The sequence below is a fragment of the Hemiscyllium ocellatum genome, chromosome 23, assembly GCF_020745735.1.
Source record: "Hemiscyllium ocellatum isolate sHemOce1 chromosome 23, sHemOce1.pat.X.cur, whole genome shotgun sequence".
NCBI lineage: Eukaryota > Metazoa > Chordata > Chondrichthyes > Orectolobiformes > Hemiscylliidae > Hemiscyllium > Hemiscyllium ocellatum.
This window is the reverse complement of record NC_083423.1, coordinates 55925686-55937865: the sequence shown is the minus strand read 5'-3', so window position 1 is coordinate 55937865 and position 12180 is coordinate 55925686. Positions and strand designations below refer to the sequence as shown.

The following is a 12180-nucleotide window of genomic DNA, read 5'->3' as shown; positions in this document are numbered from 1 at the left end:
TGGGCTGTGGTGTCAGCTGGCCGCGGGCGGCGCTGTCGATCAGGGTCTGGGTTGTGGTGTCAGCTGACCGCGGGCGGCGCTGTCGGTCAGGGTCTGGGCTGTGGTGTCAGCTGGCCGCGGGCGGCGCTGTCGGTCAGGGTCTGGGCTGTGGTGTCAGCTGACCGCGGGCGGCGCTGTCGGTCAGGGTCTGGGCTGTGGTGTCAGCTGGCCGCGGGCGGCGCTGTCGGTCAGGGTCTGGGCGGTAGTGTCAGCTGGCCGCGGGTGGCGCTGTGGGTCAGGGTCTGGGCGGTGGTGTTAGCTGGCCGCGGGCGGCGCTGTCGGTCAGGGTCTGGGCGGTGGTGTCAGCTGGCCGCGGGCGGCGCTGTCGGTCAGGGTCTGGGCGGTGGTGTCAGCTGGCCGCGGGTGGCGCTGTCGGTGCCGGTGAGAAATGGCGGACGTTGTTGCTGTGTTCAAACGGGGTTGGAGTCAGTTTTGGAGCCATGGTGGGCTGTTTGGAGCATTTTGGAAGCTTTTGAGGTAAGAAACGACGAAACGGGAGTGAGTTGGAAGAGGCTGTGTTGACATTTGGAGTAGCGTAAGGGGAGAGGAGACGGGGTCACCCTGAGGGACTGGGGGGGGGGTCAGGGGGTGACAGGGTCACCCTGAGGGAATGGGGGGTGGGGGGGGGGGTGACAGGGTCACCCTGAGAGACTGGGGGTGGGGGGGGTGACAGGGTCACCCTGAGAGACTGGGGGTGGTGGGAGGTGACAGGGTCACCCTGAGAGACTGGGGGGTGGTGGGAGGTGACAGGGTCACCCTGAGAGACTGGGGGGTGGTGGGAGGTGACAGGGTCACCCTGAGGGACTGTGGGTGGGGGGGTGTAGGTGACAGGGTCACCCTGAGGGAATGGGGGGGGGGGGTCAGGGGGTGACAGGGTCACCCTGAGGGAATGGGGGGTGGGGGGGGGTGACAGGGTCACCCTGAGAGACTGGGGGTGGGGGGGGTGACAGGGTCACCCTGAGAGACTGGGGGTGGTGGGAGGTGACAGGGTCACCCTGAGAGACTGGGGGTGGTGGGAGGTGACAGGGTCACCCTGAGAGACTGGGGGTGGTGGGAGGTGACAGGGTCACCCTGAGGGACTGTGGGTGGGGGGGTGTAGGTGACAGGGTCACCCTGAGGGAATGGGGGGGGGGTGACAGGGTCACCCTGAGAGACTGTGGGTGGTGGGGGGTGACAGGGTGTGGGTGACAGGGTACCCTGAGGGACTGGGGGGTGGTGGGAGGTGACAGGGTCACCCTGAGAGACTGTGGGTGGGGGGGTGTAGGTGACAGGGTCACCCTGAGAGACTGTGGGTGGTGGGGGGTGACAGGGTCACCCTGAGAGACTGTGGGTGGGGGGGTGTAGGTGACAGGGTCACCCTGAGAGACTGTGGGTGGGGGGGTGTAGGTGACAGGGTCATCCTGAGGGACTGGGGGGTGGGGAGGGGTGTAGGTGACAGGGTCATCCTGAGGGACTGGGGGGTGGTGGGAGGTGACAGGGTCACCCTGAGGGACTGGGATGGGGGTGCAGAGTTACTCTGAGACAGAGGAGGTGATGGAGAGAAAGCTCAGGAACAGGAGGTGAGAGATGGAGGATAGAAAGGCAGAGAGACACTGAGCTAATGGGTTTGGACGGAATGGACAGGAATAATACTGACAGCAAAGGTAAAACATCTGAAAGTGATTTAGATTGCTTACAGTGTGGTGCTGAAACAAATTAATCAGAATCACAAATAGTGTGTGTAAAATGTGTCAAAAATGAAACTGGACTGAAATGTTTTTTATTTCAAAATTAGAGAGTAAACAGGTAACATTATTTTAATTTTAACTATTTGCATGCTTCAAAATTCTATCTAGACTAAAACCTGGAACTCCCTAAATGTTAAGCACCTTACCACAAGCCTGCAGAAGTTCAAGAGAGACAGCTTATCACCATCTCCTCAAGGGCAATTAGGGATGGATAACAAATAGAACATAGAACAGTAAAACACTGTACACGCCCTTCAATCCTTGATGTTGTGCTGACCTTTTATCCTACTCTTAAGATCAAACTAACCTACATGTCTTTCATTGTACTATCATCCATGTGCCTATCCAAGATGCACATAAATGGCCCTAATGTATCTGACTCTACTACTACCTCTGGCAGTGCATTCCATGCACCCACCACACTCTGTGCAAAGAACCTAGTGCTGATATCTCCCTGAAATTTTCCTCCAGTCACCTTAAAATTATGATCCCTCATGATAGACATTTCCACCCTGGGAAAGATTATCTGGCTATCCACTCCATCTGTGACTCTCATCTTGTACATCTCTCAAGGCTCCTTTTATTCTTTTTCACTTCAATGAGAAAAGCCCTATCTTTCTTCATAAGACGTGCCCTCCAGACCAGGTTGCATCTTGATGAATCTCCTCTGCATCTTCTCTAAAGCTCCACATCCTTCCTATCATGAACACAATATTCCAAGTGTGTTCTAACCAAAGTTTTATAGAGCTGCAGCATAACCTTGCAGCTCCTAAATTCAACCCAGCCCCCCGCTAATGAACATCAACACACCATATGCCTTCTTAACAACACTATCAAATTGGATGGTAACTTTCAGGGATATATGGACTTGAACTCCAAGATCCCTCTGTTCTTCCACACTGCCAAGAATCCTGCCTTTAATCCCGTATTCTGCATTCAAATTTGACCTTACAAACTGAACCATTACACACTTTTCCAGGTTGAACGCCATCTACCACTTCTCAGCCCAGTTCTGCATCCTGTCAATATCCCATTGCAACCTACAACAGCCCTCCACACTATCCACAGCTCCACCAACCTTTGTGTCATCGGCAAACTTACTAATTCACAAAGAGCAGAGACCCCAGAACAGACCCCTGCAGAACACCACTGGTCACCGAGCTCCAGGCCGAATACTTTCCACTACTACATCCTCTGTCTTCTATGGACCAGCCAATTCTGTATCCAGACAGACAGGTTTCCCTGTATCCTATGCCTCCTTACTTTCTGAATGAGCCACACAAGGGGAGCCTTGCTAAAATTCATTTACACCACATCCACTGTTCTATGTGTTTTGTCACATCCTCAATAAAGTTTGTGAGGCATGACCTGCCCCTCACAAATCTATGCTCTAATTGAACTATGCTTTTCCAAATAATTATAAATTCTGTCTCTCAGAATCCTTCCAATAACTTGCCCACCACAGAAGTAAGACTTGTGGTTTGTAATTCCCATGGTTATCCCTATTCCCTTTCTTGAACAAGGGAATAACATTTGCCACCCATCAATCATCTGGTACTACTCCAGTGGACAGTGAGAACATAGAGATCGTCGCTAAAGGTGCAGCAGTCTCTTCCCCCGCCTCCCATAGTAACCGTGGGTATATCCTGCCTGGCCCAGGGGACTTAATTATCCTCATGTAATTCAAAATTTCCAGCACATGCTCCTTCTTAACGTCAACCTGTTTGAGCATATCAGCCGATTTCATGCTGTCCTCATAAATGACAACATCACTCTCACTAGTGAATGTTGAAGCAAAGTATTCATTAAAGCCGTCCCTCATCTCTTCCGACCCTAGGTACAAGTTCCCTCCACTATCCCTGATCGGCCCTACCCTCACTCTGGTCATCTTGTTGTACCTCACATAAGTGTAGAACACCTTGGGGTTTTCAAATCCTATCCACCAAGGCTTTTTCGTGCCGCCTTCCAGTTCCTTCCTGGCTACCTTGTAACCCTCTAGAGCCCTGTCTGATCCTTGCCTCCTCCACCTTAACTAAGCTCCCTTCTCCTTGACTAGATGTTCCACATCTCTTGTCATCCAAGGTTTCTTCACCCTTCCATCTTTCCTCGGTGGGACAAACATATCTAGTACTCGCAGCAAGTGCTCCTGAACAACCTCCCCATTTCTATTGTTCATTTCTTTGAGAATATCTCTTGCCAATTTATGTTTCACAGTTCCTACCTAATAGCATTGTAATTCCCCTCCCCCAGTTAAATACATTTCCAGAGTGTTTGCTCCTATCTCTCTCCATGAGTATAGTACAGGTCAGGGAGTTGTGATTACTCTCACTGAAATGCTCTCCCACCGAGTGATCTGACACCTGGCCTGGTTCGTTGCCAAGCACCAAACCCAATATGGCTCCCGGTAGTTGGCCTATCTACATATTGAGTCAGGAATCATTCCTGGACACCTGACAAAAACTGCTCTATTTGCAGTAAGGAGATTCCAATCAATATTAGGGAAGTTAAGTCACACATGACAACAATCAGGTCACTTCTGCGCCTTCCCGAAATCTGCCTCCCAATCTGCTCCTCTGTGTCTCTGTTGCTTTGAGGTGTCTGTAGAAAACTCACAATAAAGTGACTGTTCCTTTCCTGTTTCTGACTTCCACCCAGACTGACTCAGTAGACAAACCCTCCTCGATGGCCTCCTTTTCTGTAGCTGTGATACTATCCCTGTTAGTAATGCCACTCCCCACTTCTTTTACCTCCCTCTCTATTCCCTTTCAAACATCCAAACCCTGGTGCATCCAACAACCATTCCTGCCCCTGTAATATCCAAGTCTCCATAGCTCCAGGTTCTGATCCATGCTCCACCCTTATTCCTGAAACCTCCCACCCAGGATATTGGTACCCCTCCAGTTCAGATGCAACCCGTCCTCCTTGTACAGGGCCCACCTTCTCCACAAGGTGTCCCAGTGATCCACATATCTGAAGCCCTTCCTACTACACGAGCTCTGCACTCTCCATTCCCAGCCTCACTAGCCTTTGGCACCAGTAACAAGCCTGAGATTACGACTTGGCTTGTCCTGCCTTTTAGCTTCCAACCTAACTCCCTATATTCACATTTCAGGTCCTCATCATTTTTCCTAGCTATGTCTTTGGTACCCTCCCCATTAAGAATCCTGTAGACTTGATCTGAGATATCCCTGATCCTGGCACCCGGGAGGCATCAATGCATTTGATTTGTAATTCCTGTAATGTGATTAATCAAAATTGAGGTATAACATCAGCTCAATTTACAAGCAGCTGGCATTGTGCTGTATCCTCATTGTAACTACTGCTTGTACATCATAAACAAGGTTTTCAGAATTCAGAGGAAATTGAATGGAATTGTTGAACATAATCCCGCGAAGAAAAATAATCAAAGTCCTACAATTGAATGTTATAAAAAGGATTATTAATCATGCAGTGGTAATATTGACAACAGGATTATGCTTAATTTTTTGAGTTGTCAGCTGCTTTTGAGGAGGTTAAAAACAATGAGTGTAGATGCTGGAAACCAGATTCTGGATTAGTGGTGCTGGAAAAGCACAGCAGTTCAGGCAGCATCTGAGGAGCAGTAAAATTGACATTTCGGGCAAAAGCCTTTCATCAGGAATAAAGGCAGAGTGCCTGAAGTGTGGAGAGATAAGCTAGAGGAGGGTGGGGGTGGGGAGAAAGTAGCATAGAGTACAGTAGGTGAGTGGGGGAGGGGATGAAGGTGATAGGTCAGGGTGGAGTGGATAGGTGGAAAAGAAGATAGGCAGGTCGGACAAGTCATGGGGACAGTGCTGAGCTGGGGGAAGGAGAAATGAGGAAACTGGTGAAGTCCACATTGATGCCCTGGGGTTGAAGTGTTCCAAGGCGGAAGATCTTCCTCCAGGCGTCAGGTGGTGAGGGAGCGTCGGTGAAGGAGGCCCAGGACCTTCATGTCCTCGGCAGAGTGGGAGGGGGAGTTGAAATGTTGGGCCACGGGGCGCTGTGGTTGATTGGTGCGGGTGTCCTGGAGATGTTCCCTGAAGCGCTCTGCTAGGAGGCATCCAGTCTCCCCAATGTAGAGGAGACCGCATCACGAGCAATGGATACAATAAATGATATTATTGGATGTGCAGGTAAAACGTTGATGGATATGGAAGGCTCCTTTAGGGCCTTGGATAGAGGTGAGGGAGGAGGTGTGGGCGCAGGTTTTACAGTTCCTGCGGTGGCAGGGGAAGGTGCCAGGATGGGAGGGTGGGTTGTAGGGGGCGTGGACCTGACCAGGTAGTCACAGAGGGAATGGTCTTTACGGAAGGCGGAAAGGGGTGGGGAGGGAAATATATCCCTGATGGTGGGGTCTTTTTGGAGGTGGCAGAAATGTCGGCGGATGATTTGGTTTATGCCAAGGTTGGTAGGGTGGGAGGTGAGCACCAGGGGCGTTCTATCTTTTCTTCAAAAATTACTTGCCAGCTTTTCAGATTGGTGAATCTACAGAATAATTACACAACTGTTTGATGAGCTAAGTTCCTTGCAATGTTATCCCACTTTAAACACCTGCATGAATTTTAGTAATCAAAGATTATTTTTAAGTAGAATATAGATGTCTCTCTTTTCCAACAATGGTCCTTCTCTTTTATAGAACAAGTGAACTAAAAACTGGGAAATTAATTGGTGAAGACAAGTATGGTAACAAATATTTTGAAGATAAACGATACTTCTTTGGTAAGCACTGCTAACTAATCAGTAAAGTTTTTCCAGAGATCTCAGTTTTGTTTCCATTTTGACAGTTCCCATTTCACACTCGTTTGGTTAAAATTAATCCCTCCTTTGTTGGGCTGTTGCTGATGGTGTCATCTCTTTCTCCAATCTTTTCTGCAAATTACTAACAGCATGTGACGTTTCCGTCCAGATTTTGTAGTATGCTATCTTCAGTTTAATAAGCCAGTTTGTTTCCCCTAGTTGACCCTTAGTGTGCTGAATTCATGGGGACACGTGACATTGGTCTGATGCAGTTGGTGCTTTGTGAGGTTTGTACCAATGCCTATTCAACCATGTAGAAGCACATTCAGGTTGAATCACGCATTGTTGAAAAAGCTAATTATCTTGTATATGGTATTTTGTTAATCATACTCTTGTGATTTCGATTTCTAGGTCGGCATAGATGGGTTGAGTATACCAGTGAGATGAATGGGAAGAACACATATTGGGAAGTGGATGGGAGTATGGTCCCTCCAGAATGGTAAACCTCCATTATATTTAGGACATATTTTTGCAATCATGGGAATACCTACTTCAGTGTGTGCTATTTTGCTACCTAACGTTGTGATAGCTTGACTAATTGATTCATTTTCATCTCTCGCAATGTGCATGTGATTGGTAAACAAGTGTTGTCCAAATTGTGCATGGCGGCATTGAAGCATGTTTGAAGCAATGAGTGAAATAGGGGCCATTCTTAAACTCACTTGAAATAAGACACGTGCTGAGCAGAATTACCAAATGTCCTAGATTGCCTTGGCGTCACCTGGTGTTAAACATTGATCACCATGAGACTTCCCTGCATAACCCAGCAGGACAAAAACACAACTATACTTAAATCAAAAAGGTAACATGCCTTAAGTGCCTTTTTTCTACCAGTTACAAAAATTGGAGGCAGGAAGAGAACAAAGGTAAGAATCCTCCAATTAGACAATAGTAGAGTTCATTCACTTTCCATTTGGCTGGGGTGGGAACGTGAATCTGGACAAGTTGGACATCAACTTGTGTGTGTGTGTGTGTGTGTGTGTGTGTGTGTGTAAAAGGAGGTGGATGGAAGGGCAGACAGGATTGGCTGGAGTCAGGGTGTCATACTTCCTACCTACAGCTACAAGATTTCCTGTTAAGAATGTGACCAGGTGGTGCATCTTTCCTGTTGGTTTGGTCAGTCACTAAAATGGGCCATTTCATATTTGTCTAAATTACCTTGGACGTTACAGCAAAATATGTCAAGTGTAAACTGTAATCTCACTTTCCCTATCTCTGCCAACTTGCAGTTTTGCAACATGAATCATTTGCACTGCTCTTGGAAAGTTTTGCACATGAAACCTTGTAAAACAGGAACTGAAATTAGCTGTGTCCTCCCTTAAGCCCACTCTGCCATTTGATAAAATCTTTTGCTCAACACCACACTATCATTATTTCCCTTATTTCCTTTATTAAGCTGTCTTCATTATACACATTGCAAGGTTTGTGAAGGTTTGTAGCTCAGGTTGAGGTTTAGGGTGTAGGTTTGCTCGCTGAGCTGTAGGTTTGATATCCAGACGTTTCATTACCTGGCTAGGTGACATCATCAGTGGTGACCTCCAAGTGAAGCGAAGATGTTGTCTCCTGATTTCTATTTATATGTTTGTCCTGGATGGGGTTCCTGGGGTTTGTGGTGATGTAATTTCCTGTTTGTTTTCTGAGGGGTTGATAGATGGTATCTAGATCTATGTGTTTGTTTATGGCATTGTGGTTGGAGTGCCAGGCCTCTAGGAATTCTCTGGCATGTCTTTGCTTAGCCTGTCCCAGGATAGATGTGTTGTCCCAGTCGAAATGGTGGGTTTTTTCATCCCTGTATAGGGCTACGAGGGAGAGAGGGTCGTGTCTTTTTGTGGGTAGCTGGTGTTAGTGTATCCTGGTGGCTAACTTTCTTCCTGTTTGTCCTACGTAGTGTTTGTGGCAGTCCTTGCATGGAATTTTGTAGATTTTCACTGCTTTTCACTCTTTCAATGAATCAGCAAAATTATCGAATGGCCTCTTGTGCTTTATTCACCCAAGACAACAATCCTGTTACTTCTGCACCTTCCCAAAATCCACCTCCCAATCTGCTCCTCTGTGTCTCTGTTGCTTTGAGGTGTCTGTAGAAAACTCACAATAAAGTGACTATTCCTTTCCTGTTTCTGACTTCCACCCAGACTGACTCAGTAGACAAACCCTCCTCGATGACCTCCTTTTCTGTAGCTGTGATTCTATCCCTGTTAGTAATGCCATTCCCACTTCTTTTACCTCCCTCTCTATTCCCTTTCAAACATCCAAACCCTGGTGCATCCAACCACCATTCCTGCCCCTGTAATATCCAAGTCTCCGTAGCTCCCGGTGCTGATCCATGCTCCACCTTTATTCCTGACACTTCTTGCGTAAAATAGAGTCACTTCAACCCATCACACCGACTTGCAACTTTGCCATATCAACTGTCTATCCCTCCTCACAGACCCTGTAAAACAGGAACTGAAGTTAGCTGTGTCCTCCCTTAAGCCACTCTGCCATTTGATAAGATCTTTTGCTCAACACCACACTATCGTTACTTCCCTTATTTCCTTTATTAAGCTGTCTTCATCATTTTTGGTTGTCTTTGGTTGTACAGTCGTTGCTAAAAAGAGGGGAATTCAGCAATGTCACATGTCAACAATCACTGCAGTTTATCCCACAGGCAAAGAAACTGTGGACTTTGGCATTTCAGCATTGGTCTTGTTCAGCCTGAGATGAAAAGCTTTGGTAACATGTCTCTCTTTGGTAACATGTCTCTCTTTGGTAACATGTCTCTCTTTGGCCAAAGAGACTATTTTTTTAATTTGACTCTGGCAATATTATACATGTTAAACATTTGGGAAGGAACTTGCCTACCACTTTGTGAAAGTTTATAATCTATTCTCTAATTTTATTCCTCTCCTGCAAGTTTTTCATTACCAGTTTTCTCCTCTGTCCCCAAAAGGTGAAGGAGGTGGTGTGTAATTTGCTTCTGTGGGCCCACAGCACTCTTTGGCAATCTTGACTGACTGGTTATTAGTAACATGGCAGCTTTTAGACTGAGACTTGGCAGCCTGCAGCAAATATCACAGAAACTTCCAATTTAGTTCTCATGTTTGTTCAGCTTTTATTGTTCCCCATTTCTAATCAGTGCAGTGAAACCCAGTACAGCAGCATCTTTACCTCACCAACTCAGAGCCAGTGCATTGCCCTCTCTGCTTCACCAGCTGAGACCCAGAGTAGAGAGTACACAAAGAGGCTATTCAACCCATTTTGCCTCTGCAAGCTTTTGTCCTGGATCACTTTTTGCAAAGTGAGGACTGTAGATGCTGGCAATCAGAATCGAAGAGTGTGGTGCTGGAAAAACACAGCCAGTCAGGCAGGGCTCAAGGTGCAGGAGAGTTGATGTTTTGAGCATAAGCTCCTGATGAAGAGCTTATGCTCAAAATGTTGACTTTCCTGCTTCTTGGATGCTGCCTGACTGGCTGTGTTTTTCCAACACCACACTCTTTGAGAAAAAGTGATCCACTTAATCTGCCCTGCTGTTCCGTCAATGCCCTGTAAATCTTTCCCCTTCTAAGTAAATACCCTTTCTCCTTTTGGAAAATTATTATTAAATCTGCTTCTACCACCTTCTCAGGCAGCACATTCCAGATCTTCGCAATTATATTTTTGGTTAAGTCTTCAAGCCATCTGTACAAACTTTTCCAGTCTCCTTAACTTAGCAAATCTTTTCTTTTTGGGAATCGGACAAAATAAGGCTGTTAATGATTTTTCTCGCGAGCTGAATCTCGAGCAAGTAGAGATCAGAGTTGAAAATTTCAGTTCTTTAAATGTTAAAATTAAAGACAAGCTGACATATCAATGAAGTTATATATTTTTTCTTGTATGTGATATATCCTGGAGGGGTGATTACTTACATGAATTTATAACTATTAATAATGACTTGCATGATATTATTATTAATGATAAATAGTTAAGGCCTTAGCACTGATCCTTAGCTGTGCTGCGCTGCTTTCCAGCTCCTGATTTTGTTAGTTGGGACCTCACTAATAGATGCCAGCGTTTTCCAATTGACTCGTGTCAGGCTAACTGGCTCCTGGTTCTCTCTCTGTCCCTCGTTTCTTGAGCAGCAGTGCTGTGTTTGCTAATTTCCAGTCCACTGGGGTATGTGCTTTATGGTGATTACGGAAGGGGAAGAACTGGGATGAAGTGTAGTGACGATTTACTCTTACTGTGTGTATTTTGAGTCATGTATTTTGATAAATTGGTGATAAGTCTCAGTGGGTGCATTCACATTTCCTCATTTGTTGCCTATCATTTTTCTTTCAAGTCTGATGGGTTGGGGATCTATAAAATCGGGTTGCTGATTGCTTGGCTGCATTGGAAATCACACAAGGTGTCTGTCTACTGTGAACAAAGCTGGGCAACACATGTTTTTGAAGTTTGAGAAAGTTAGTTTCCCTGTTTTTATCTCAGGCATCGCTGGCTTCATTGCAGTACAGAGGATTCCCCCACTACACACCCTCCTGTTGCACGAAAGTTTATCTGGAAGACTCATCAGTTTAACATGAGTGGTACACCAGGCCAGTACGTACCTTACTCCACCACACGCAAGAAGGTTTATGAATGGGTCCCACCACAGGCCAGTCAAAAATGAACAGGCAACTCCCTTCTCTGTAAATTATACTTTCCATTTTGTCTTTCTGTCTGTGAACAGCTCGCACCAATAAAATTATAATGTGCACATTTTCTTCAGTATTGACTCTGTCATTTTATCTATTGCATTCAATAGAAATTGATTTTAAACTATTGCAGATTATGTAGTTAAAGCAAGATAATTTGGTCGTCCATTGTATTTAATGAAATCAATCCAAAATTATTCCTAACAAGACAGTTAGTTGTCTAGCTCTGAACCTTTCGCATCAAGATGTTCTGAAGCATTTTGCAACTAGTAAAATATTTTTCACAGCTGAAATGTAGGAATTTAGGCAGCCAGTTTACACACAGCAAGCTCCCACATGGTGGCAATGACCAACTAATCTGTTCTAATGACTGAGAAATAGATATTGACCAAGGTATCAGGGACCACTTCCCCATTCTTCTGTGGATATTGCAGTGGGTTTTTTTTATGTTCATCTCGGCAGGCTGGCAGATTTTCAGTTTAGTGTCTTAAGAAAGAGGTCAGCTCTAATAGTCTGCACTGGATTCTGTGCTCATCTTTTTGTTGTGGTAACTTCAACCCACATTTACTACTCATCGGGCCACAGCTAAAGCTTAGACTATCGGCCTGTAACCCAATATGGGGAATTTACGCTTGTTTCAAGCAACTTCTGAGTGTTGCAAGAGCGATGCAGTCCTTGTGAGTACAGATACCCACTGTACTGTTAGGGAGGAAAATCAGGATTTCGATCCGACAGCTTGTAGGGGATCTTGCAGTTGCTGCACTTGTTCTGGGTGGTGGAAGTGGAAGGAGCCTTGATGAGTCGCTGCGGTACATCTTGAAGATGGTTCTCTGCAGCCACTGTTGGGAAAAGTTGAAGGTGAGGATCAAGTGGGCTACTTTGTCCAGGGTGGTGTTTCTTGAGTGTTGTTAGAGCTGCACCCATCCAAGTAAGTAAAGGGTATTCCATCACACTTGTGCCCTGTAGAT

At 46.2% G+C, this 12180-nt stretch overlaps 1 protein-coding gene across 1 annotated transcript; it reads left to right on the top strand.

Moving 5' to 3' along the window:
- Window positions 1-387: 387 nt before the first annotated feature.
- On the top strand, window positions 388-11279 carry ndufa12 (NADH:ubiquinone oxidoreductase subunit A12). The gene is made up of 4 exons (XM_060843040.1): window positions 388-516; window positions 6403-6485; window positions 6915-7002; window positions 11007-11279. Exons 1-4 carry the CDS (start codon window positions 428-430, stop codon window positions 11185-11187), a joined length of 441 nt encoding a protein of 146 aa, XP_060699023.1. The 5' UTR covers window positions 388-427; the 3' UTR covers window positions 11188-11279.
- Window positions 11280-12180: the final 901 nt, after the last annotated feature.

Excerpts from the sequence above, each read along its gene's own strand:
- ndufa12 (XM_060843040.1), top strand. The coding sequence starts at position 428 with ATGGCGGACGTTGTTGCTGTGTTCAAACGGGGTTGGAGTCAGTTTTGG. Across the intron at positions 6,486-6,914 it reads AGATAAACGATACTTCTTTG|GTCGGCATAGATGGGTTGAG; the intron begins GTAAGCACTGCT and ends TTCGATTTCTAG. Across the intron at positions 7,003-11,006 it reads AGTATGGTCCCTCCAGAATG|GCATCGCTGGCTTCATTGCA; the intron begins GTAAACCTCCAT and ends TTTTTATCTCAG.